The 24,915-nt window shown below is 43.1% G+C and overlaps 2 protein-coding genes across 5 annotated transcripts in view; both read left to right on the forward strand.

Annotated features, from left to right (window-relative positions):
* Positions 1-12,839, forward strand: part of MTHFD1 (methylenetetrahydrofolate dehydrogenase, cyclohydrolase and formyltetrahydrofolate synthetase 1) — a 70,949-nt gene extending 58,110 nt beyond the window's left edge. For all 3 annotated transcript variants that reach the window (XM_074996359.1, XM_074996358.1, XM_074996360.1), the window contains exons 26-28: positions 457-609; positions 11,600-11,708; positions 11,865-12,839. In XM_074996359.1, coding sequence (XP_074852460.1) covers positions 457-609; positions 11,600-11,689 — 243 coding nt within the window. In that variant the 3' untranslated portion in view covers positions 11,690-11,708; positions 11,865-12,839. The remainder of the gene's footprint in view (positions 1-456; positions 610-11,599; positions 11,709-11,864) is intronic.
* Positions 12,840-16,519: 3,680 nt separating this feature from the next.
* On the forward strand, positions 16,520-22,927 carry AKAP5 (A-kinase anchoring protein 5). Of its 2 annotated transcripts, none has more exons than XM_074998683.1 (2): positions 16,520-16,599; positions 19,308-22,927. In XM_074998683.1, exon 2 carries the CDS (start codon positions 19,957-19,959, stop codon positions 21,430-21,432), a length of 1,476 nt encoding a protein of 491 aa, XP_074854784.1. In that variant the 5' UTR covers positions 16,520-16,599; positions 19,308-19,956; the 3' UTR covers positions 21,433-22,927. The 2 variants fall into 2 exon arrangements, with proteins under 2 accessions (XP_074854784.1, XP_074854785.1); XM_074998684.1 differs by lacking the exon at positions 16,520-16,599 and adding an exon at positions 17,820-17,900.
* The last annotated feature ends 1,988 nt before the right edge of the window (positions 22,928-24,915 follow it).

The following is a 24,915-nucleotide window of genomic DNA, read 5'->3' on the forward strand; positions in this document are numbered from 1 at the left end:
AGCTGCTCTCTCTTTCATATTTCTTCCATGTCTTTTTATATTCCACAGTGCATTCACATCATGTCTGTGTAATTGCTGCTCCCTCACATCCTGCCATTATATTGGTCAGATAATCTGAAGACTTCGGAGGGCTGAGAACTGTTAGTCTAAATTAATGTTTAAAAAATATAAATAAATAAATAAAAATCTGTTGCAAATTGGATTCCTAAGAAAACATTAGCCTCTTCTCTGATTGAATCTGGCCATGGCAACATTTTTTCCTTAGTGACTGGAGACCAGAGGAAAGGTAGAGGTGGTAGAGAAGTGATTTGACGGTAGGTTTCAAATTGTAGGGAGAGGAGACAGTGAGAGATGACCTGGTGTGTCAATCCAAAAAACAGCAGAAGCAAAGCAGATTGTATTGACAAAAGTTTTACTTCTTCACTTTACAACCAATGTCATATTTTGTTTCCCCAGGGATTTGGAAACCTGCCAATCTGCATGGCTAAAACTCACCTGTCATTGTCTCATGACCCAGAGAAGAAAGGAGTGCCTACAGGCTTTATCCTGCCTATCCGAGACATCAGGGCCAGTGTAGGTGCTGGATTCCTGTATCCATTGGTAGGAACGGTAAGTGTCCTACGTAAAGCTTCAGCTCCATAAAGGAGAAGCATTTGAAAAAAATGCATTTGCATTTTATTTGCTGGTTAAATTGGTGGTTCTTGCAGGTATACTACAAGAGGGAATTTGCATCTCCTACGTGTTATCCATGTAGATTTACAGTGTGCACTGATAGTATACCTAGGAAGTGCTCTTATTGGCATGCCTATTCAGTGCACTTAGATGCCCTGGACAGGTGTTTAAAATACACTCAAGTAAATAGGCCCATCAGCTCCTCCAGATAATTCCAGTATCAAGCAGCAACATAAATGTGTCTGATTAACTAGCCTTATGTGTGGTCCCTGAGGCCTGGTCTACGCCACCAATGTAAATTGCTTTAATTCACACTAGTTAAGTTACATAAGTTATGTAATTTTAAGTCACCATAGTGTAGAGAGACTTACAACAGAGTCAGCACCATGCTGTGCCAGCTGGAGATGCTCTCCCATCTATATATCTTTTGCCTGTCAGGAAGGTGAAATATTGAAGTTGATGGGAGAATGCTTTCCCATCGACTTACCATGTCTTCACCAGACCCATTAAATCAACACTGCTGGAGTGGTGCTGATTTAGCAAGTATTGAAAATGAGTCCAGTCCCACACCTACCACTAACCAATACCAATTTTTTCATGAACTATGGAAAAAAGGAAGGGCCATACAACGTATTGTTAGGGTAACAAGCCCTGGAGAAGAAATAAGTTTCCAAGTTCCAGGACCCTAACAGAATTCTCTCCTAGCTGTCCCATCGCTTACATTGAAAGGGCTTTGGGTGATTAGTGTCTGTCCAGCACAGTGGCTGTATATACTACTCCTAAAACACCAGTCATTACTTTTCCATAGGACTGCAAAGTAATTTAGTCTATTTAAAAGTAGTACTCAGTATACACAATATAGTCAGTGATGCAATTGGATATTTATTACTTTCCTTGCTATGTAACACTGGCCTTGGACAAGCTTCTGAACTTTTCTGGGCATCCCTATTTGAAAAATGGAGATAATACTTAGCACACAAGGGTGTTGTATGGCTTGAAGTTTCTAACTGGAAAGTGCCTTGAAATGCTGTAGCTAAGGACTCTGTACAACTGAAACCTATTAAAATACTGACTTCATCAAAGGCAAGGTAAACTCCTCATTTAGCTTTGCAGCAGTGGATTCATGCTCTATCATTGCTGCTGTTGATAGGAGAAGTAAACCAAATGTGATGCACAAATGAGGAAGCAAGTTCCATTTTCCAAATAAAGGATAAAAATTAATTGGGAAAGCTGATAGCCATTTCCTTGACGTGGGAAAGTCCAAGTGCTACATGGAAGCCAGTAATAGTTGAATTCTCTCCCATGTAAGGAAGAACTATATCAAATAGAAAGATGCACATTTGATAATGAGGTGCCCCTCTCTGTAAAGTCAATTATCAGCTGTAAATAGAAAAACACATTATAGGACTAAAGAGTCTTTAACGTCTTCACTTAATTTTGCACTGCTAGTGTTGTTACTTAAATACTTGTCTTGGTATTGCCAAAAGCTGGGGTGGATGACAGGAGATGGATCAGTCAACGATTGCCTGTTCGATTCATTCACTCTGAAGCAAGTGGCATTGGCCCCTATCATCAGACAGGATGCTGAGCTAGATGGATTGTTGGTCTGACTCAGTATGATTGTCTTATGTTCTTACCTGTAGCCAACAGCAGCTTGCTAACAGTTTTATTCTAAGACCATATGAATTTAAAAGAAGCAAAGAGTGGTGGGCTCAGAAGTCAAAGGTTGATTTGTCCGGGTGGAATATCACTGACCAACTAGTGCTGTGTGTGCAAGTGTTGGTGAGAATATTAATGTAGCTTAATTTCCAGAGACCTGAGCTCAAATCTAGCCTGGGTCAGAAGTTAAATGAATTTGGTCTTCATCTGACCTGTGTCCACATTGCAAAAACACAATATAATTTGGCAAAAGAGCCCATTCACTCAAGTTAGTAGAGACCAGCACCAGAACAGTTAAGCTGCGGAAGGTCAGGATGAAAGTTTATACTAGAGTTGTAAAGCCACTAGTGTGCCAAATTGTAGGTGATGTTGTCATTTTTGAATATTGAAATCCTCCCTTTCAAATGCAACGCTAGTGCTATTAAACATCACTTTAATACAGTTGAAATGATGAGTAATGTTTTAGATCTGTGGGCTTGAATTTGAATCTTAATCATTTCATTGTAACTAGCTTTGTTATGCTTTAAATTTTTTTCCAACATGGAATAGGAAAGTAAACAAAGTCAGTTACTCCTGACAAGCAAAAATTTGCCTGCTTCTCTAAACAGCTGGATGTTCCTTTTTTAAATTCATGCCTTTTTTGTTGGAGTATCTGTTTACCTAGAAACAGTCCCTGAAATTTAAAAAAATGCATGTTGAAAACGAGTTTCTCTGTTTTTTGGAGGGATAATATTGTCACCATTGTACTGTGACCTTTCTGGGTTAGTCTTGAATGAGAATTCACTGAATTTTTCATGGCTCAGGCATGCTCAACTTGACTGATTCCTAAAGCTGAATTAATTACTATGGGCTGCAACTCCTGGCCAATGGGAGCTGCGGGGACGGAGCTTCCCAGGAGTTGCAGTGAGGTGGCTGCAGCTGAGCAAAGCCACCTTCACCACCACTCCTCCTGACCCCAAACCAGGCAGAGATGGCCCTGAACACAAGGGCTTTATGGGCTGCAGCCCCCAAACCCCTTTTTTTAATCTACCTCTGCTGTTGGGGCTGAAGGAGTGCCCTCTCCCCTGATTGTAGCAGCTCCCTGCTGCTGGGGCCAGGGAAGAGGCATGCTCCTCCATTCCCATCAAGGAGCTGTTACAGCCAGGGAAGGCAGTTGCTCCATGTGTGGCAACCCTGAGCCCCTGCACATGGCTTATTAGGCAACTGCATGGCTGAACTTTGTGGCTGAAATTTTTAAAAGCAGCTGTGAGATTTAGAAACTGAAGTCCCATGGACTTGGAGTGAGATATGTAGGCTTCTAAGTGCCACAAATTACTGTTGAAAACAGGTTACTAAATACTTCTGAAATTTTTACCCTGTGATATGCAATAGGTACTTGATTGTTGAGCCTTCTGTTGTTGTTGTTGTTTTTGGGCTATTTTTAATTTGTGAGTGGATTCATTGCATCTGTATGGTTTGCTTTTTGGTAACTAAGCAATGGCAATCACTCTGTAGTCTTCAGTTTTTCATTCCATATGTTACTATCCCCCACACCTTCGTTTAAATCTGGTTCAGAGAGCAGCCCAATGGCAACTAAAATGTATTAATTATGAACATTTGTGGAGAGAATCATTCTCTTAAAATGAGATTACAATATACTGTGTGATGATGCAAAGTCTTAAATTGATTTTTGGGATGAAATCAGACTAGTATCTCCTAAGGGGAAAAAGATAGGATTTGTAAATTTCTTAGCATTAAGCCACTATTGGTGACCTCTTCTGGAACAATGGTTATCCTTTTTAGGAGATAGCAAGTGATTGTCATGTTGAAAGTTAGCTACAGTATTTACTTGAATTCTAGAGCATCAGGCAGTGAATTATTTTAGATGCTGATGCCACAAATATCTGTGCTATGTGAAGCCCCATTGCCTTCAGTGTCATTCCAAGTGGGCAGCGGGGTTCATGCAGGCACCGTCAATTGCAGGATTGGTGACCTAATGTTTTCCCCTGCCTCGTTTGTAACCTTTTTCAAACACCCCATTATTGTTTTCACATATTGTAGTAAACATGAAGCTGCTCTTTTAACATCATCTTAAACAAGAACAAAAATTTGTAAGAAAAGTTTTTAATTTTCTCTAGGGCTCTCAAGTGATTTGCACTACTAATTGCAATGAATTGCACTACTAAACAATACCACTTATTAATTTTTGGCTGTTGCTGTCTTTTCAAATATTTCTTGCAACAAAGAATATGAAGTGTACAGTGCTCCCTTTATATTTTTATTACAAATATTTTCACTAAAAACAAAACAGTATTTTCCTATTTCTTCCATAATAGGTACTGTAGTGCAATCTCTTTATCTTGAAATTACAAGTGTAATATTATGTACAAAATATAATTTCATTCAAAACTAAACATAAAACTTTAGAGCTTACAAGTCTACTCAGTCCTATTTCTTGTCCACTCAAACAAGTGTTTATATTCTTTAGGAATAACATGTCCACTTCTGTTTTACCAAGTCACTGAAAGTGAAAACAGATGTTTGCATAGCATTGTTAAAAACAGATCATGTCAAACTAATCTAATAGCTTTCTTTGATAGAATAATGAGCCTTGTGGATAAGGGAGAAGCGGTGGATGTGGTATACCTAGACTTCAGTAAAGCATTTGACACGGTCTCACATAATATACTTATCAATAAACTATGCAAATACAACTTAGATGGGGCTACTATAAGGTGGGTGAACAACTGGCTGGATAACCGTACCCAGGGAGTAGTTATTAATGGTTTTCAATCCTGCTGGAAAAGTATAACTAGTGGGGTTCCGCAGGGGTCTGTTTTAGGACCGGTTCTATTCAATATCTTCAACAATTTAGATATTGACATAGAAAGTACACTTATTAAGTTTGCAAATGATACCAAACTAGGAGGGGTTGCAACTTCTTTGGAGGTTAGGGTCATAATTCAAAAGGATCTGGAGAAATGGGCTGAGGTAAACAGGATGAAGTTTAATAAGGATAAATGCAAAGTGCTCCACTTGGGAAGGAACAATCAGTGTCACACATACAGAATGGGAAAGGACTGCCTAGGAATGAGTACAGCAGAAAGGGATCTAGGGGTTACAGTGGACCACAAGCTAAATATGAGTCAACAGTGTGATGCTGTTGCAAAACAAGCAAACATGATTCTGGGATGCATTAACAGGTGTGTTGTGAACAAGACACGAGAAGTCATTCTCCCGCTCTACTCTGCGCTGGTTAGGCCTCAGCTGGAGTATTGTGTCCAGTTCTGGGCACCGCAGTTCAGGAAGAATGTGGAGAAATTGGAGAGGGTCCAGAGGAGAGCAACAAGAATGATCAAAGGTCTAGAGAACATGACCTATGAAGAAAGGCTGAAAGAGTTGGGCTTGTTTAGTTTGGAAAAGAGAAGATTGAGGGGGGACATGATAGCAGTTTTCAGGTATCTAAAAGGGTGTCCTAAGGCAGAGGGAGGGAACTTGTTCTTCCTTGCCTCTGAGGATAGAACAAGAGGCAATGGACTTAAATTGCAGCAGGGAGGTTCAGGTTGGACATTAGGAAAAAGTTCCTAACTGTCAGGGTGATCAAACACTGGAACGAATTGCCAATGGAAGTGTTAGAATCTCCATCACTGGAGATATTTAAGAAGAGGTTAGATAGATGGCTTTCAGGGATGGTCTAGAAAGTGCTTGGTCCTGCCATGAGGGCAGGGGGCTGGACTCAATGGCCTCTTGAGGTCCCTTCCAGTCCTACTCTTCTATGATTCTATGATTGTTATAGCCAGCATTGCAAGATATTAACACGCCAGATGTGCTAGAGGTTTGTATAGCCCTTCACACTTCAGCCACCATTCCAGAATACAAACATCCATGCTGCTAACAAGTTCTGCTCGATAACTATCCAAAGCAGAGTGGACCAACGTGTTCATTTTTATCATCTGAATCAGATGCCACCATCAGTGGGTTGATTTTTTTTTTTTTTTTTTTGGGTGGGGGGGGGCAGGTTTTGTAGTTTCCACATCAGAGTATTGCTCTCTCTTAACAGCAACGAAGGATCCTGTGGCACCTTATAGGCTAACAGAAAAGTTTTGAGCATGAGCTTTCGTGAGCACAGACTCACTTCATCAGATGCTGGTCTTGGAAATCTGCAGGGCCAGGTATAAATAAGCCAGAGCAAGGGTGGGGATAACAAGGTTAGCTCAGTCAGCAAAGGTGAGGCTTACTACCAGCAGTTGATCTGGAGGTGTGAACACCAAGCATTTGCTCCAACAGAGACAAACACCTACAGGATCTCTACCAGGCATTCTTGAAACTGCAATATCCACCTGAGGAAGTGAAAAAACAGATCAGCAGAGCCAGACGTGTGCCACGAAGCCTCTTACTACAGGACAAGCCCAAGAGAGAAACCAACAGAACACCACTAGCCATCACCTACAGTCCTCAGCTAAAACCTCTACAGCGCATCATCAGGGATTTACAACCCATCCTGGACAATGATCCCCCACTTTCACAGGCCTTGGGAGGCAGACCAGTCCTTGCCCACAGACAACCTGCCAACCTGAAGCAAATCCTAACCAGCAACTATACACCGCACCACAGTCACTCTAACTCAGGGACCCATCCATGTAACAAACCTTGTTGCCAGCTCTGCCCACGTATCTACACCAGCAACACCATTACAGGACCTGACCAGATCAGCCACACCATCGTGGGTTCATTCAGCTGCACATCTACCAATATAATTTGCCATCATGTGCCAGCAATGCCCCTCTGCTATATACATCGGACAAACTGGACAGTCTCTACATAAAAGAATAAACGCACACAAATCAGATATTAGAAATGGCAATATACAAAAACCCGTAGGAGAGCACTTCAATCTCCCAGGCCACACAGTAGCAGACTTAAAAGTAGCTATCCTACAGCAAAGAAATTTCAGGACCAGACTCCAAAGAGAAATTTCTGAGCTACAATTCATGTGCAAATTCGATGCCCTCAGCTCAGGCTTAAACAAAGACTGCGAATGGCTGGCTAAATACAGAAGCAGCTTCCCCTCCTTGGTGTTCACACCTCCAGATCAACTGCTGGTAGTAAGCCTCACCCTTGCTGACTGAGCTAACCCTGTTATCCCCACCTTTGCTCTGGCTTATTTATACCTGGCCCTGCAGATTTTTAAGACCAGCATCTGATGAAGTGAGTCTGTGCTCACGAAAGCTCATGCTCAAAACTTTTCTGTTAGTCTATAAGGTGCCACAGGATCCTTCGTTGCTGTTACGGATCCAGACTAACGCTGCTACCCCTCTGATACTTGGCTCTTTTTTTAAGACTTTTGAAAGCACGTTCTTCTCTTTGTACCTCAAATTGAGAAGGCATTTCAGATTCTTTAACCTTGAGTCAAGTGCTGTAGCTTTCTTTATAAATCTCACACTGGTACCTTCTTCTGTGTTTTGTCAAATCTGCAGTGAAGGTGTGTTTTAAAATGAACAACGTGCTGGGTTATCATCCAACACTTCTAGGACATGAAATATGTGGAAGAATGTGAGTAAAACATAGCAGGAGACATATAGTTCTCCACCAGAGAGTTGAGTCACAAACTTAATTTTTTTTAATAACCATCATTAGTATGAAAGTCTGTACTGTGATGAGAGCCAAAGCAAAATGGTAGCATATCAGGCATGTAAGTACCTTGCAAAGCCTGCTATAAAATGCCATGTAGAATGCCTGATCTCACTTTCAGGTGACCTTGTAAATAAGAAGTGGGCAGCATTACCTCCTGCAAATGTAAACAAATTTGTTTCTCTTAGCAGTTAGCTGGACATGAAGTAGGACTGAGTGAACTTGTAAGCACTGAAGTTTTTATATAGTTTTGGGCTTTGAGTGCAGTTATGTAACAATCTACATATGTGAATTGTGCTTTCATGATAGAGACCACACTGCAGCTCTTGTATGAAGATCTGAGGAACCAGGATGTCTGATGGAGTTTGGGGACAGGGTGAGTGTGGGGGTTCTAACTTGAGGCAAGGGTCTGGCAGGGATAGGGTTTAGGAGGAGCAGGAGAGCGTTCTGGCCTGCAGCAGGGGTATAGGAAAGGATGCAAGGTCCCATCTGTAGCCCTAGCCAGCTGGTGCTTACCATAGGCAGCTTCTGGCCAGTGGCATAGCAGGGCACTCATGCGATGGCCCTACCCTGCCCAAAGCTGCCAGCTACGGTTGGCAGACGAATGTGTGTCTGCATTCTTCTAAAGGGAGGGGAGCAGTAAGGATGGGTCAGAGGCTTTGGGGGCAGTATGCAGAGACCTGCTGCCCCCCAAGGGGTGTGCAGAGGCACATTTGCTGGAGGTTGCTGGCTGGGGCTGTAGTGGGCAGACAGGCAGGCTGCCTGAGCGCTCTGTAGGGCCGCAGGACAGACTCATCCAGCCCCAGCCTGGAGGGTAATGCTAGGTCAGAGGAAGGGGTTTGGCAGGCTGGGCCTGGCCTGTATACCATATACACTGCAGTATAGTGTAATTTTTTAGGATTGTGATTAACCTTGTTCAGCTATATATGGGGTTTTCTGTTTTTTCCTTCACAAGAGGTCCTTCCTTGAAATTACAAGTTTATCAATCAATGACAAGCGTACAGTTGTCCTGTACTTAGACATTTGTAAGGTGTTTGAGTTAGTACTGCAGGACAGTTAGTTTACAAAAATAGCTCTACACAGTATTAATAAACAAATTAAAATGATTAAAAATGGAGTAGCTGATCTAGCTCAAAAGCAGCCATCAGTGGGGAGTCCTCATGAAATAGGGACGTTTCTAATGAGCTCTCATAAGAGGAGTTCTAGGACCAGCGGTATTCAGCGTTGTAGCCGGTGATCTGGAAGTGAGTGACTGCAGATAGTTTGCAGGTGACACACACATTGGCAGAATGGTAAATAATGGTGAGGACCGGGCCAGTCATACACAGTGGACTATATTACATGGTAACTGAGGGCTCATTCAAACAAACTGTTTTTGATACAGCCAAAGGCAATGTAATACATCTAGGAACAAGGCCAGACCCACAGCATGGAGGGCCATGTCCTAGAATGGGGTGAGCAAACTTTTTACCTTCGTCCTCAATTTTCATCCCTGCATTTAGCAGGGAACTCCACCAAGAAGTCTCTAGGGGTTCCATGCCAGTCCCAAGGCTGGATAAAGGAGGAGGGATGGTTAGATGAGCTTTGATGCACTGATCATAAAACAACAATACGAATGACATCTCATGTGAGTACCACTCACTGATAAAAGATGCTGGCTCGGACGTTGCCCAGATAAACAAAGTCCATGATACCAAGCGAGTGAGCGGGGTTGGTTTCATAAGTTGGGTACCAAAAGAAAACTACAACTAGGAGAGGCAGACCCCTCAGAGAATGGGTGGATTGGTGCGGAGCTAGTCTACAGAAACTAAGCCATTCCACATTGGACAGGGAAAGACTGAAGGAAATAGTGAGGGAGGCATCGGACACCAACAGGTGTTGAGCCCATGTTTTGTTGATGACTCCTAATTCAGCATCTTACCTCCCCCTTCCCCCCCTGCATCTAATGTACTCCAACTGAACAGGAATTTGTTAGGTTCATATATAATAGAACCTTTCAGCATATGTAAGAAAATAAGTCTGTAGAATGTAAAAATGGTTATGTAAATGTGAATACACACCCATAAAAACAGTAACATCCATGTCATTAAAAATGTTGAAATGAGCCTGAGACCCAGGAGTGGATCGTGTTATGCCCCCCTTAGGAAATTTCACCCCCCCAATTTGCTGACCTCTGTTCTTGAAAGCAGTACCTCTCTGGAAAGGATTTCTGGGCCACAGTGGACAAACAAGCCAATCTTAACTCCCAGTGTAGCACTTTCACAAAATGAACTAATGCAATCCTCGAGTACAGAAAAGGATTAGTAGTGAGTATGAGTAGGCTGGTGATTTACCTGTGTGTGTCATTGGTGTGATTGATACTTGAATACTATGTACAATTCAGGTTTAACTCTTTAAAAAGATGTTGAAAAATTAACTTGATTACAGTGCACATACACTTCCATGAGAATTAGAATTAGAAACAGTAGCAAGAGGTCTTTAACCTAGCACAGAGAGGTGTAATAAAAATCAGTGTTTGCCTGTCAGACCAATGCAAATTAAAAAAGGAGGTGGGAACTTTTAATACTGGAGATGATTAACCAGTAGGGCAAACTGCCAAGGGAAATGGTGGTTTCTCTACCTCCTCATATTGTCAGGCAGCATGGGCTGCCTTTTTGGGTAACACACTTGAATCAAATGCAAGTTATTGCGCTTGATATGGGGGTAACTGGGTATGGACGGTCAGGGAGAGAGGGTCAGGCTACGAGAAGCAGTGGCTTGTCCTTACACTCTTTGGATTTAGACATGTTGGTGCGTGGTGACTGAACAAATGATGGCATTGGCTCAAGGAGGAATTGTTTAGGTAGGTGTAGTGCAAGACGCCCCACTCTGTTCAGCCAGTGCACCTCTGTATGACCTAGAACCGCTCTCCATTCTGTTTAAAGTGCTATTGGCTGCTCCATCCATTGGAGCTGTGTTCCGTTCCACTCCCCTCCTCTGTTCAAGCCCAGCTTCTGTCTTAAAGTCCATCTCTTTGTTTTTTTTTTTAAAGTCAGCACTGGGCACCTGGTGCCTTTAATCTTTTGCTCTTGGTGTGATTCTGAAACGTTAATCGTGTTTGTGTACACTCTGAGCTAGAGGTGTAAATTCCACCGTGAGGAGACGTAACCATGTTAGTTTGATCAGGGCTAGTGTGTTCAAATACTGTAGCTATGGCAATAAGAAAGGCAAACCATGCTGAGTAGGCCTTGGGCAGTATGTTCTGCTGACGACCACTTTGCTGTACTCTTTAATCTGCTCACTCCATCAGAGCCAACTGAACCTAGAATTTACACATCCAGGTTGATGTGCATGCGTGCACGCGCACACTTGAAGGCCGCGTAACGTTTCTGTGAGGTACTGAGATCGCCATCGTAGTAACAGGGAAACTGCTGCACAGTTATCACCTCATCCAGCAAAGCTTAGTGTGAAAGCGTATGAGTGCCTTCTTTAGTAGAATTAGGCACGTGCTTAAATTTCAACACATACTTAAGGGCTGTGTTGAATCTTGGGTTAAATCATCTGCATGTGGTCACACTGAGTCAGTGGAAGAGTCAAAGCCGCCTCATAATTCCCAGTCCCAGGCTTTGTCCACTAACACACTTACGTGTCTGTCTTTTGCACCTTTTCTGTCTGCTAGATGAGTACAATGCCAGGACTTCCTACTCGCCCCTGTTTCTATGATATTGACTTGGATCCAGTGTCAGAACAGGTGAATGGGCTGTTTTGAAAAGAAATGCTAACTAAAGGTAAGTCTCTTACTTGGACTAGGAGCCTTGTGAGTGTTTGGGTTACATTTTTAGTTCCTGAGTTCAGGGATTCACTCACATCTAAGTATGAAACCATATGTTGTCTTTGGTATCTGTATACCTGTTAAGTAAGTTCTTCACTTTTTCTCTTTCTAGCTACCAGAAGATTACTTGATGGGTAATTCAGACTGTTATACCCTGATTTATTCCAAAATAATACATGGCTGAAAAAATGCAATGTGTGACGTGACTGGGAGGAAGGAGCAATTGGAAATGAATGAAATACCTTTATTTTTTTTTAATCTAATTTTAAAGAAATGTTTTATTTCAAGCTTTTAGTTCAGTGAGGCTGAGAACTTGTAAGTCTTATACACTGATGTTTTTAATTATATTGCTTGCATGAACTTACTGCTCTTATGTTTCATAACAACAGAGGGAGCAAAATATACCACCTGTTTTTAATACTCTTCCTAGCTCTGATTTTTACTTTTTAAAATGTAATAATAAAATTGCAGGCATTTAATTTGTTTCGTGTTTACCAGAGTCCAGGTTTTAATTGATTGTTTTGAAATATATTTTAGAAAATATGAGCATTGTATCTTCCTACGCTGCATTTCCTTCTATTCTCCATTGCTAGCACTAAAAGAGAAAATGCTGTCTCATCAGACCATCCTGATTCAGTGAAAAGTAGGCAGTAGGGAAGAATACCTTTGTTTCTGTTCTTCCCCTAAAGCCACTGGTTTCTGCTTTGAATTTTTCTTGAGGGCACCTGCGTGCTGTCCAGTCTTCTTTAAAAAGCCCTGGGATGCGCTGTGTTGTCTGTCGTTATTGTTGAATGGAAGTGGAGCATATGGACTTTTGCCTTTTTGGAGACTGGATCTCCATGCGGTGACTTGGGGATGGTCAATTTGTTCCATGTGCGTTTTTTTTTTAATAAATGTCAGAGGGTGAGTTTTGTAGATGTTGAAACAACTTATGCTTCTCAAAGTCCATTTTTAGGTGAGCAAAGACCACACAAGCACTGAATCAGATGGTCTGTAACTGGATCTGTCACAATAGACCAGAAAAGTCATTTCATAATGTGAAAATGCCAGACTTGTAATTAACACAAATAAATTGCTGAAATCCTTCTAGAGTTCCCTGGGTTTTAATGTATCCATTGAGTTTAATGAAGCAGAAGGTTTTTTAATGGTGAACTGGGGACTGTACACAGCAGCAGTGCCAGTATTGATAAGTGATTATTGCAGTACAGTTATACTATTGAACCTGAAGTGCACCACTATCTGTAAGCTGAATCCAGTTCTCTTTTCTGGGTACTGCATGTCACGTGTAGGGAAAATTAATCATCCAAATTTTTCAGTGGATTGGGATGTACTTGTAGTCGGCTGTAGTGAAGTGAGAGCACCTGTTCTTTTAATTTATCAGTTGACTAGAATAACTTGCCCATGCAAGCAGCTAAATATTTTTGGATAATTGTTTCCACATAAAATTGCAAGACCCATTTGCTTATGTTAGATCTGGACTGAACATACGTTAGACATGCTCTTATTGGGAGAAGAGTTGATGTAGGTGTATGCACCAGTACATGGTCTTATCCATAATACACATACACTATATATAGTAAGCTAGTGAGGAGAATACTTATGTAACAATTACACGGCTGTCACAAGAGAGAAGCTAAGTTATTCTAAATTGTCGTAAGAGCTCTGAGATGCATTTAAATGTTCCTTTTATATAATATCATTCCAGTGAGAACAGCTATTGCTGGTCAAACTTTAGGGCAGGAGTGGCCAACCTGTGGATCTTTTAGCTGTTAAATTTGACTCCTCCTCAAACTGTGCACTGAGAGAGCCGTCTGCTGCTCTGTGAATGTGATGGAGTGCTTGGTGGGAGAAGCGCACAGCAGCGGCTCCAGTGAGTTGCTGGCACCGAGTTAGAGCAGAGTCGAGTCGGGTGGGGCATTGAGCCATGTATTATGTTTTCTCTATATAGACATATTGATTGATAAATGTTTATTTGCACTCTATCCATATGGCTCTTTGCAATCTATCTGTAGGTCTTCACCCCTAACTGGTTAGCCACCTCTGCTTTAGAGCATAAGCAAACTGCTTGCAGGGGGTCAAGGAAGACTGACTCCCCATATATAACAGTGCACACAGCTAGGTACTTCATCTAATGCATTCTGAAGCGGCCACTTCTGGAGCTGTCACAGAGCTACAAACTGACCATCTTGTGTCAGTTTCTGCATTTCATACATCTTTCATCTCATGGCTGCACTTCTTGCATCTCCTCTGTGCTGTTTCCCATTCTGCCAACTTCATCTTGTTTCTTTCACTCTTTTCTTTCCTATCCTAGCCCTCGCATACCCTTCTGGTGCTTTTGTGCAGCCTTTCTTTAAAAAACAGAAGCTTGCCCTGTCCCTCTTGGAAAAAGGACTGGTCAAAAACAAAGCCTCTGAGAGGTTGCCGTGTTAGTTTCAGCAAAAATAACATAGGCCCGTGCTGCCTTAAAGACTAACAAATTTGTTTTGCACAAAAGCTTATGCCCAAATAAACTAGTCCCTAAGGTGCCACAGGACTCATTTGAGTCTCTTTACTGAGAGAACATGGAGGCATTCATTCTCAATAGAGCATTTGTGGATCTGAAGCACTAAATGTTATCATTCCCTTAGCTACACTAAGTGTTTAAATTATATGGAGAGATCCTTCTGTAACATGATTGAATGCTGGCCAGCAGCATGCACTGAGATAGGGTTCCATGTCCTGAATACCTTCCCCCTTGTGGGAACAGACACAAGCATACAGCACACCGCATCACCGTGCCTCCTTATGGAAGCAAGAAAGCTTGTCCTGAACCACTGATGCTGAATCCATGGCAACCTTTGATCCTCTGGCAAATTATTCCCTTTGGATTATCACCATGCTCTGAATCTGCTGGAGGGAGAATGGTATTCCAGAAACAGTATTTAACCTGATTTAAGTAGGACTGACATATTACTTCCAGATTCATGATGTATTTAAATTATCAGAGAGGTAGCTGAGTTAGTCTGTATATTCAAAAACAACAAGAAGTCCTGTGGCACCTTATAGATTAACAGATCTGACAGAGCAGGTCTTTGCCCATGAAAGCTTATGCTCCAAAATATGTTAGCCTGTAAGGTGCCACAGGACTTCTTGTGGTACCTAAATTAGTGATCCTCTGCTTTTGTTGCCTTATGTTCTCTTTTCCCTTTGTTCTTGCCACCTCCTCAATAAAACTTACCCTTAGCAGATATCACTGAGCTACAAGGTATAAAAATCTGTTGTAATTTGAACCCATGTCTCACCATGAAGAGGTATGAAGGGTATCAGTCCCAAGAAATTGGTGGACTCAAGTTTCTTCTTAAGCAGTAACAGTTTCTTTGAAATCCTGGTGTGTATGAGGCTACTGGGCAAGTATGCATTGCTGAGCCTACTGAATGCAAATGGAATTTTAAGAAAAAATACATCAATGATGAGTGCTCTGTTTGCTTTACATCTCCATCATGTTACCAGGTGAGCTTCTCAGCCAAGGAGGGGGCAGGTTTGGTCCTGAGCCTACTAATATTCTATAACAACCCAGGGCCTACGAGGCAAAAAAAAAAAAAAAAATTCTAAGCCTTGTCCACATTAGACAACCACAGTGTGTGCAGCTGTTTGAAATATGCTCCTCTCTCTCCTTATCTCCTGCTAGCATGTGTTTTAAATTCTCATCAGCAGTTAACCTGGGTTGAGATGAATGGGGAATTCACAGCTCTCAGGGTGTGGTTTCATATAGTGCAGAGGCTGAAAATAGGAATGTAGGGCAACTTATCTCAGGAGCTCTGGCAGCAGCAGCTGTAGGTACTCATGAAGCTTAGATGCTGGAGGATGGAGGAAGGAGGGGCTGTTGCAGCTCACCCGGACCCAGTCCAAGTTTGGGCACTGGGGTCCTCGCACTCAGGGTATGCCTATACTTACATGGCATTGAATGTGCTGTGACCAAGCTGCTGGAGGCTGATGTTGCATGTATGAAGACATGGTAAAAATCAATCTGTCTGCTCTCACCTAGCGCCTGACCCAGTGCTCCACCCTAGGAAGTGGAGTAAAGGAAGTTGGCATCAGCCCCAAGTGCTCCCATCTTCACTAGGAAATGAAGTTGATCCTGCGGTGTTGAATTGACTTTGTTCCCTAGCGTAGACCAGGCCTCAGCGTGTTATCTTCCCCTAGGGGAAGATAAACTGCCCTTCGGTCAGTCTCCCAGAGTTTGATTTCAGGTGCCTGGGAGGGGGGGGGGGTGTTAAATTGCACTTACCGGCTGCACCTCCCGGTCCTGGTATTGGTGCTTCCCCCTTAGGAGTAAGGGAGTTTGCTCCTGTGGCCCTGCGCGAGCACAGCTAGCCTTAAGGGAGATGGAGCAGAGCTAGGGGAGCTGGAACTCTGTCAATCATTCAACCCGCCCCGGTGCCGCAGCGCTGAACCGCCCTTTGTCCCCCCGCCCGGCCCCGGGAGAGTCTATTCCCACTGGACTGGCACAGGCCGGCCACGCTGGGGGTGCTGAGCAGCTCCGCCCCCGGGCCGGGGGGCTCTCCCCGCTCGGGGCAGGTGGGGCCGTGCCTGCAGCCGGCGGCGGCGGTTCTGGCTGGAAGCCGGCTCGGGTAGGAGCAGGTTGCACGGCACTTGCTGGTCCGAGGCGCTGCGGTGCGGCCTGGGGAGGAGACTGAGCAGCAAGTCCCAGGCGGACCACGCTGCTGCCCCGCCCCAGCTGGGTGCGCCTTGGGGGCGTGTCCCTCCCCGGGGCGGGCCTGGCTGTGGCCCCGCCCCACCCCGCGGCAGCTGCCGCTGGCGCTCTGCGGAGCTGCGCGGCTCGGAGCGGGTCGGGCGGCGGACGCCAGGTGAGAGCGGGCTGGGGCGGGTGCGCTGTCCCTCGGGGTCCCGTGGCGAGCCGGGGCTGGCTGGGGCGGCACCCCGGGCTCCGCGGGGCGCGGCAGAACCTCCTAGCGCGGTCTGCACGCGGCGGCCGGGGCAGTGTGTGGAGGGGTTGGGACCTCCTGGCCGGCGGGGGGCTCCGCTGCGCCCCTGCGAGAGGGAGAAGCGGGCAGCGCATCTAGGCTCAGGTCCCTGCACCGGGAGGCGCCAGGGCGAGCCCCGCGGAGGCTGGCCGGGTGGGGGTGACCAGCCAGCCCGCCCGGCTGCGCGTGGGAGCGCGCACGCGGCGGGTTTTCCTCGCCTCGGGCTGCATTTTCCGTCCCCGGGGCCGGCACGTGGAGGACACAGGTGACCTGTCTTGTGACAGCCTCCTCCGTCCCACCAGGTGGCTGCTCGAGCTCCTCACGGGCGAAAGTTTTCAGTCCCTGTCCCTGTGGGGCCAGATCGGTGTGAAGAGACTCCCGCGTAAGGGGCTGGAATTCACTGTCCCTTAGCCGTCACTCCCTCCCGAGCCTTTCCCCGGCTCCCGAGGGCAGAGGCGCACGTCACCGCTGATGCACGCTTGGGCTGAAAGTTTGACCAGTAGTGCAGCGTTATAAAGACACAGGCCAACATTTTCCAACGTGGGGCCTGAGGTTAGAGAAACCAACCTACAGGCAGGATTTTCAAGTAAAGGACCCGATTTTCAGAAGTGCTGGGCACCCCTATCACATCTGTTCATCATAACCGGGTTGGAGTATGGTCAGCACCTTTCAAAGTCAGCCCACCTGTTTAGTGCCTGAATGATGAGGTAGGAGCTGGGCTTTTAACCACTCTTGGAAAATTTTGGCCATAGCACCAGTCCAATGTCAAGTGATCCTACATGTTGGGAAACTGTGTATTTGCAAATGACCAGAAATGTTTCCATTTCCATTGAAAATACTATGGGATGGCTTAGAAAACCCTTGGAGATCATATAAAGAAACCAGAATTAAATCAAAATTATTTATGCAGTGGGTGCCTATGACTTGATCTGTTGGCTGGCATGGACATCCTGGGGCTTTTTTTTTCCCCCTTAAATTTAAACATTTCTATTTTTTTTCAATTTTAAAAAATTACTGGAGATTAATTTAGAAAAGGAGTTATTGATGATATCTTCAATTCCGTAAGGATCTGGGCATATTGTAGTTGTCCTTCTTTGCAATTTCAGACACCAGTAGCCTGGAGACTGCTAATAATTAGCATCCATTCAAGAAAGAAATAGCCAGGCACCTGGAGTGTACGAGAGGTGAACACAGTGAGATGTGTTGCTGAATGTGTCATTTGATCTAGAATTGAATAATGATCCGAAGATGAAGTGATCCCAGGGCATCCTGCTTTTATTTTTAAAAAGAGAGGAAGAGAGAGATTGGAGAACATACCTAATCTTCTCTGGGCTCTTTTCTTCTGACAAATCCATGTCCTTATCTTTCCAACCAGAAATAGGGTGATGTCGACTCAGGGGAAAACTAATGATGATTAAGGAATGTTTGTCTAATTTTACTTTCAGAATCAGCATTTGAGTCAATTACAGATTCTATATACTGGATTGTAGGTAGTCTCCATGGTACACAAGATCCTGGTTTAGGAAAGCAAAGATTGACAAATAATTGTGGCAAAACATTATGTCCACATAAGAATTGATTGCATGGTCAATAACTTGAATTCATAATAAAATATTGGTACGTTTCTTTGCTTATATTGTTATGTTATTGTATCCTACACCACAGCAAATAATGTTGGATAACATCTAAAGCCAATAATTTACTTTATAACAAAAAATAGTGATTTTTAAAGTAGGACAAAAAAGAAAATATTTAGTAAGAATTGCCCAATGTTGTCCAAGAAGAGAGAATCCTAGGTACTCACCAAGAGGTATGTCAGTGTGCTATCATGTGCATATGTATATTTATATTCAGGCTGCACCTTAAAGGCTAACAAATCTATTAATTAGGTAATGAGGTTTTGTGGGTAAGATCTGCTTCTTTAGATCTTTTCTTTTTTGTGAAGCTACAGACTAACACAGCTCCCCCTCTGAGACTATTTATATTCAGGGATGTTCTGATGGATTACATACGTTTTATGGTGAACATGTGTTCTGTGAGAGTGGGTTGCCATGGAATACATGCACATGCTGTGAATCAGCTTTCTTCATACAGTTTGGTTTAACTCCCAAATCCCTCTTGTTATATCCTAAGTAGCTGCATATTTTCATCTTGCGCATTAAGAATATAACCATCTGATAGGTCAACTTCAGAATTTCCCTTGGGGAAAGTATGAGTGCATGTGGGTCAGAGGTGGGGAATTGTTTCTCTTGGGGACAAGCATTTTTCGGGTAAGTGAAACATAAAAGAAACCTTCCCTTTCTGCCTATGTACAAATTCATAGATAAGCAAGATTCATGTGGTAGACCTCCTATATAATTATCACCGCATTCCTGAACCCCTGTTTTGCCTTCATATATTGAAACACAGTTCAGCTGTTTAGAAGGGTATGTCTGAGCATAGAATAGCACACACACTTGTATCAGGATACAGAGCATGGAATTTTAGAAATGACACTCTCAGCTTTGAAAAATTACCCAGTTCATGAGAGAAACAAATTGCATTTCCATGTTTACTGTCTTGTTTTTCATCATTTGTGTGGTCTGTTGCAGATACCCATGAAGTGATTGGAGAGATGAGCCTATGCCATCCTTTTCAGCATATGTGGCAAACCTTGCAAAATATGAATTGAAACCCAAGTGAAATGCAGAGAAGGAAAGACAGAAAAACTGCTGACCCTATCACTGGAGTCAAAATAAGGCCTCTTGGTGTGTGCGTCTGTGGTTTTTTATTTAAACACTTCAGCCCCGTTGTTCCAAGAATGTGAAATAATGAACATATTAGAAAATGGAAGTTCTTGATGCATGCCCATCATAAATTGAAAAATGGTCAGTTCTTGATGTGATAAAATATCAGACCAAACCAAAGTCAAACCATTGCTGAAATGATATCATCAAGGAGCATTTCAGGTTGGCCATCCCTAAGATGAAACTGAACCTGTTCAAGGAAATACAGGAAAATGTGTGCTTAAAAATCTATCCAGAAAGTATTTCTCTCAAAACAGAGATAAGAAAAAAAATAAATAAATCAAAGGGGAAATATCAATGTGCTGCAACTGGTCCATCGGAACACTGTTTTGCATAGCACCTCATTTGTTCACAAAAGCAGTTTCCTGTGTTTGAATGACATTTCAAAGTAGTACACTCTAAGCTTACTTGTAGTTCATTTATCTGATGGGTTAATAGAAAAGCAAAATATTACATGAAGAAAGTAAAAGACCAGACTGCAAATATGGAGAAGGCCGCTAAAGAAATTCACATGGAAAACACAGGGTCATCAGAAATTCAGAGTGCAACAAAACTGTGCTCTTCAACTGAAGAACAGGCAGAAAAACTCACAATGTTTTGCTTTAAGAAAAGAAAGAAGTCTTGCAAGGAGGCATTGGACATGAAAGGTGGCTGTGAAGAAGACACTCTGACCTTGAAACATACAAGCCAAGCCACGAGTGCAGTTGCTGGAGAAGAGAAACTTTCCCATCAAGCTCAGGCATCAGGGGGAACCTGGGCAACTCTAAAACATCTAGTGACAACCAGAAGAAGGTCAAAATCTTCAAGGAAGAAGAAACACTCTGATTCTCAAGTGCACCTAGAACTAAATGCTGAGGATGCTGGCTTGCGAAGTTTTCCAAAGAATCGGGCTAGTTCTCGGCTTAAAATTCCCTGTATGCGGTTCCCAAGAGGCAAGAAGAAATCTAGCCATTCTGAAATAACAGAGGAGTCAGACTGCAGTGTTAAAGCAAATGAAATGATGGGCATTTTGAATAAAGCCAATGACGAACTAGAGAATTTATCAATGGCAGCAAAATTGAGCATGGATCAGTCCTTCAGCCAAACCTCTGATAAAAGTGATAGGGACTCACTTAATTCCATTGGGAAGAATGTACTCTTGGACGAGTCCAGACCAGACGTTGATCACACCCAGGGTGTCATTCAGTCAGAAATAACAAATTCAGAGGCAACTGCTATAACGGTCCAGGAAAGCATATGTCAGAAGAGCCAACATGAAACTCCTGAACAGACACTTGCAGCAAATGAGGGAATTGATCTGAATGCCACCCTCAGTGCTGTTTCTAAGGACCTTCCAGACAGCATAGCTGAAGCCACAGAAGTACAAGAAACAAATAAGATCTGTGACAATGAACTTGAAAAGAAAGAGTCTGAAAGGAACATAAATGCTCGTGAAGACTGTAACTCCAGAGAGAGAATAACGAGTTTCAATCAGACCTCATTGAAAGATGATGCAGGGGGCACACAGAGCTGTTTAAATGAACAATTGAAATTAGAAGAAAACGAGCACACAAATACAGCAGGCATTGTGATTACAGTTACTGAAGCAGATGAGCCTGATGAAGAGGAGTTGGACTATGACTGGAATCTCGCCTCAATTTCCTGTGAACATAACCAAAAAGGGGATAAACAAATAAGCGAGAACCTGAATTGCAGTAAACTTTCTAATCACGCAGAGGGCTCGTTTGCAGGCAGTGGCCCCAAGAAAGAGGCTGAAGTCTCTTCTCCTGCTGAAGGTCTCAGTGATCAGGAACACAGAACTTCACAAGAGTATGAACTGCTTCTGATAGAAACTGCTGCTTCGCTCGTTAAGGCGGCAATTCAGTCCTCTATAGAGCAGCTGGTTAGTGAAATGGCTTTGGACCATAGTAAACACAACAGTTTTCTGTAATGACAAGACGTTCCCAAAATACAGTACAACTCAACCGCAGCAATTTAAACTTCCAGTTAGCCACAGGATGAAAGGCTAGAAACAGTCTTAGCTCCCCAGGTGTTTGGGATCTGTGTGTAGTGTGTTTCTGCATGCTGGGTATGTTGTTGCGTATATGTAAAATGGATCCAAGAATAAGGACTCAGCATTGATAGGCTCATGGGGATTGGACTCTAAAACATTGTGATTGTTGATAGCTGTGGGAAAGGTAAGTTGTTTTAGTGGCCGTGTTTCAATGTGCCTCTTTTGCAGTTTGGGGACTCTCTTATGTCATGATATACTTTACATTTTTTCTGTGGTTTACATTTTATTTATTATACAGTATCTGTGAAAGGACCCAGAGGTTGCTGCTTACTCTCAGCTCTGATGGGCCTGGTCTTGCACTCGTGGGCAGTTGGAGTTTTGCCGTGGATTTCAGTGGAAACAAGTTTGGACCCCTTGACTTCAGTGCAGGTTGAGCAGGCTCAGACTCTGGCAGGATCGGGTCCATGTCTCGAGAGGCGCATACTGTTTTAAAAGAAGACTACGGTCCCCAACTGACATGTCAGTGCCATTATTGCATATGGTGAGGCAGGTACTGAGTGCAGCACGTAATGTGGCCTGTTCCACTGCCCATGCTGTCTTGTGCGTCTCAGATGGCATTGAAGTCATGCCCCTTAAGGTTGCCAAGGAAACAGTTTAGCTTTACTAGCTGAAGGGCCTGACCTGATCCATGAAGGCCAATGGTAAAACTGACTTACATCAGTAGTGCAGGTTTGGGCCTAAGTGAGCAAGTTACTCGTACCTCTTCTCCTGACGTCGTCTTTTGTTTCTAACATTGTTGCGGTGAGGCCTACCGTTTGCTTTAGCACAATTTTTAATATAGAGCATCAATAGTAATGAGCACTAGTGGTACAGTTTTGCCTCGGGGTTAAAATAGCGCCTGGAATTGCAGTGGTCTCTAGTCAAGGAGTGTGTTTTAGCTTGAGCATTTTTTATTTAATTACTAGTGCCCTTGAGTGCAGCCAGCATTTTTTAAACTCTTAGGCTTCAGAGTTCTTCCAAACATCAGCAGACAAATCCATCCCAACTGTGTGTCACTGCATTATGCCACTGGATTGCTCCTTGCAGTTTCACTGGAGTACACTATCATTGGCATTGTATTCTGAACTGCTGGGGACTGTGGCTCTGAGGTGGACATGCTCAGTCCTGTTCCGATTAGAGCAATCAGAAAAAACCTGCAGAGCAGACCTTTAAACACCTACTGTAGTTGAATCCTGAATCAGGTTTGCAGAAAATAGAAAATGCTTTGTTTTATTCTGTATATTATATAATATAGACAGTAAGTGTGTGTGTGTGTCATTTGTCCTGTTCATTATCAGCATTTTAAAAAGTAGCCTTTTGATTGTAATCTGTAAAGAGTGAATATGGGTCATGGGGCTATAACTTATGTGCAGCAGCCAAATAAATAACCATATTCTCCTGAGAACTTGCATTCTTTTGCATATTTCTGAGCTGATGCGGAAATAGTAAGCGCACTTGGAAATTGTGCATTGAGCAGAAGCAATTTAAGAATCTTTTTTTTCTTTCCCAGGGCAGTAGAGTAATCTTTCCCAGGAAATAGTGCTTGCTCAGTCATTTCATACACACTCAAGGGCGCGCACTGAAAATGACCAATGAACACCAGGGTATGCATCTGTGTGCCCATAGGTGTAGAGCTCCAGAAAAAGTCTTAAATCCAGAGACGTGAAAATGTGTTTAAACTTTCTATGAATGTGTTTGATCGGCTTTCATCTGGATCATGCTTTATAATGCTTCCTACAAATATTGTAACCTATTGGTACTCTTGCCGCAGTTTCAGACGCCATGTAAGAACATAAGAACGGCTGTACAGGGTCAGATCAAAGGTCCATCTAACCCAGTGACCTGTCTTCCGACAGTGGCCAGTGCCAGGTGCCCCAGAAGGAATGAACAGAACAGGTAGTCCTCAACTGATCCCTCCCCTGTCACCCATTCCCAACTCTGTACAGATATAGGAAGAGGCTTTTTAAGCTAATGGATTTGCCCTGGAGGGAGCAAAGCTGCAGCTCAGTGTAATCCTGGAAGGTCTGGTGGCTATGGCTGGGGAAGAGAATATCGTGTTCAGTGAAAGGGATAAAAGGTTACTCCATCATGGGACAACTGGTGTGAGTCAGCAGAGCTGCATTGAAATTGATTTCAGGTGGCTTTCGTGCTGATGTACACCAGTTGACCAACTGGCCAATGTAGATATTTAAAAGAAAATTATATGAAATTTGCAATCGGAGTGACAAACGTGCTTTCCTCCAACACTGGGATTGTGGGTGTTCATTACTGATACATGTTCCAGGTTTGTGTAAGCCACCCTTTTGTGGTATAGCTTTCCTTCCGTTATAGCTGGATACATGACTAACAAGCACTTAATGAAAAAATTAATATACCTCTTGTTTTCTTGCATTGTGATTGAGTAGGTGGCTATTGCAGGAAATAGTGCTGTTTGCACTGAAAAGGTAATCTACTACAAAGATCACCTGTCCAGACTGGAATACTTCTAGCTAGCCAGGCATCCGTACACAGTGAGTAGAAACTGGTTTTGCTAGAGCTTTTGAGACTATCTAAGCAAATGTGTCTTTTACACTAAGGTTTTAACTTTTTCATTACTGGGGTGAATGTGTCAACCATTTTTGAATGTGTTAGATATAATTTGTGTGGCTTCATTTGGACTAATAATTTGATTAGGCCATGTTGGGTTTGACATACTAGGCTGAGTTCAGTCCTTGTGTAAGAAGGTGCAACACTAGTGAAATCAGTCAGATTGCATCCATTTATACAGACCTGCATTGGCTCACTATTCTCCTATTTTTCAGACCCTTTTTTTCCCATAACAACAGTAGTGTTTAAGATGCTGTGTTACTGGTCAAACAAACCCCAGTACCTTTTCTTCTGATATTTACCATCTCTCACAAGAGGATTCTATAACATAATAACAAGTATCTCTAATTTTTCTGCTCTTTTTTCCTTGCACTTTCATCCCAGGACATCACGAAACAGAGAATTTTATAAACCTGAATTAAGCTTCACAGTCCCCTCTGTTAAGACCCCACAGAAGGATTGTTAGTTTACTATGAACAGAAAGAATGGCAGCCTCTCGAATAAAGAAGAGTAAGTTTTATAGTTGTGTGGGTGTAACGGCACCATGAAACCTATAAGCATATAGACAGCCTGGCTATGCAAGAGCTACAACTATAAGGTATTGTGTGAAGTTTAAAAAAAAAAAAAAAAAGACTGTAATCTAACTGGATGTTAAATCAGTATGCTAATTTAACCTCTAATGCTTACAGTCTGACTTGGAGCAGATACAGTACTTCCTCCTTGTCTTGCTCCAGTCTGAATCAGGAATTCTGTGGTCTGCTGCCTATTTGTATTATGGAAGTGGTTTCTGCTTGG

This window comes from Carettochelys insculpta, chromosome 6 (genome assembly GCF_033958435.1).
Source record: "Carettochelys insculpta isolate YL-2023 chromosome 6, ASM3395843v1, whole genome shotgun sequence".
Taxonomy (NCBI): Eukaryota; Metazoa; Chordata; order Testudines; family Carettochelyidae; genus Carettochelys; species Carettochelys insculpta.

Excerpts from the sequence above, each read along its gene's own strand:
- AKAP5 (XM_074998683.1), top strand. The coding sequence starts at position 19,957 with ATGAAGAAAGTAAAAGACCAGACTGCAAATATGGAGAAGGCCGCTAAA.